This window comes from Bacillus rossius, chromosome 2 (genome assembly GCF_032445375.1).
Source record: "Bacillus rossius redtenbacheri isolate Brsri chromosome 2, Brsri_v3, whole genome shotgun sequence".
In the NCBI taxonomy this organism is placed as follows: Eukaryota; Metazoa; Arthropoda; class Insecta; order Phasmatodea; family Bacillidae; genus Bacillus; species Bacillus rossius.
In genome coordinates this window covers 92668033-92669486 of record NC_086331.1, presented here as the reverse complement: position 1 = coordinate 92669486, position 1454 = coordinate 92668033, and the positions used below count along the sequence as shown (strand labels likewise).

General features: G+C 66.7%; 1 protein-coding gene across 1 annotated transcript; it reads right to left on the bottom strand.

Annotated features, from left to right (window-relative positions):
• Positions 1-236: 236 nt before the first annotated feature.
• Positions 237-1126, bottom strand: LOC134528924 (uncharacterized PE-PGRS family protein PE_PGRS20-like). The gene is made up of 3 exons (XM_063362592.1): positions 754-1126; positions 518-651; positions 237-365 (listed from the first exon to the last, which is right to left on the bottom strand). Exons 1-3 carry the CDS (start codon positions 1124-1126, stop codon positions 237-239), a joined length of 636 nt encoding a protein of 211 aa, XP_063218662.1.
• Between the last annotated feature and the right edge of the window lie 328 nt (positions 1127-1454).

Here is a 1454-nt window from a genome sequence, read left to right as displayed (position 1 = left end):
GAAGGTTTCGAGCGACCGCAGGAGATTGCCGAGTACAATACACGGGAAGGGCAGGAACACCCCACCGACGGTGAACTGGAGGCGGACCCACCACACAACCCCTCCAAGGCGCCCTGTCCCGCGGCAACTCCGCCACGAGGGTAGACCCCTGAGAGCGAGCCCCCTCCGAGGCAGAAGGAGTATGCAGAGACATACACCACGCCGCGCCGGCGGATGAGGGGCTTGCAGCGCCATACTTAGTGCCGGGTAACGGAGATCACTGAGGAAGACTCCGAGGACCCCGCCGGAGCACCCCCTTGTCCGGAGCCCATCTCCAACCCGGATGAGGCCGAGGCGGCATCGCCCCCAAGCCCGAAAAGGGCCGGCTAGGGACACGCAGCCTTACTCGCTGATGCCGTTTTCTGCGTCACTGTCAGTCACCCGCGCGAGGAGTGGAACGCCTGTCCACGACGGACTCGGCGCCGACCCGCAAGGTTGCAGCAGTTCGTCCTGGACACCACCCAGGGGCGGAACTCACCTGGCCCGGCACTGATACCCGAATGGGAACGCCAGCCATACGGGCGAACACATTCGACGAGCCTCGAGTGAAGTAGCCCACGAGAACGCCCCTGACGGGAGCGTCGGCCTCCTGCTCACCTGGCCGACTACGTCCTGGGCAGTCTCGTCACCTCCCTTCCCACTTCACAGGCCTCGGTGCCGCCTCCTTGCCCAGCTGCCCACGCAGATTCCGATGTGGCGTTTGCCAGCGCCTACTCTTCATGCCCGCGGCACCGCCTCCCGGCCTAGCTGCCCACGCAGCGTCCGAGGCGGCGTCCGCCAGCTCCAACTTTTCACGCGCCCAGGTGCCACCTCCCGGCCCAGCTGCCCACGCAGCGTCCGAGGAGGCATCCGCCAGCGCTAACTCATCACGCGCCGTGGTGCTGCCGCCCGGCCCAGCTCCCCACGCAGCGTCTGAGGAGGCATCCGCCAGCACCAACTTATCCCGCGCCGCGGCGCCGCCGCTCTGCCCAGCTGCCCACGCAGCGTCTGAGGCGGCGTCTGCCAGTGCCAACTCTTCATGCCCTGCGGCGCCGCCTCTTATCCCAGCACCCCACTTAGTGTCCGAGGTGGCGTCCGCCAGCGCCATCTCTTCTTGCGCTGCAGCGCCATCATCCGGCCCAGCTGCCCATGCAGCATCCGAAGCGGCGTCCGCCAGCACCACCACTTCACAATCCGCGGCACCGCCTTCCGGCCTAGCTGCCCATGCAGCATCCGAGGCAGCGTCCGCAAGCGCCAATACACTGCGATCCACGGGATAACTTCATGGAGGGTGCCGTCTGTTCTAGGGGGTCGTCGAGCCTCGGGATCAGGAAGATGGGGCGGAGACGGTTTTTCTACTGGGGGAGGGGGGCGTTTGACGTCGTACAGACCATGGCCTCTAAGCCCGTGCTCCGCACCGCCAGTACCGAATCCCG

Excerpts from the sequence above, each read along its gene's own strand:
- LOC134528924 (XM_063362592.1), bottom strand. The coding sequence starts at position 1,126 with ATGGCGCTGGCGGACGCCACCTCGGACACTAAGTGGGGTGCTGGGATA. Across the intron at positions 652-753 it reads CGGTGCCGCGGGCATGAAGA|GACGTAGTCGGCCAGGTGAG; the intron begins GTAGGCGCTGGC and ends GAGACTGCCCAG. Across the intron at positions 366-517 it reads GGGTATCAGTGCCGGGCCAG|CCGGCCCTTTTCGGGCTTGG; the intron begins GTGAGTTCCGCC and ends GCGTGTCCCTAG.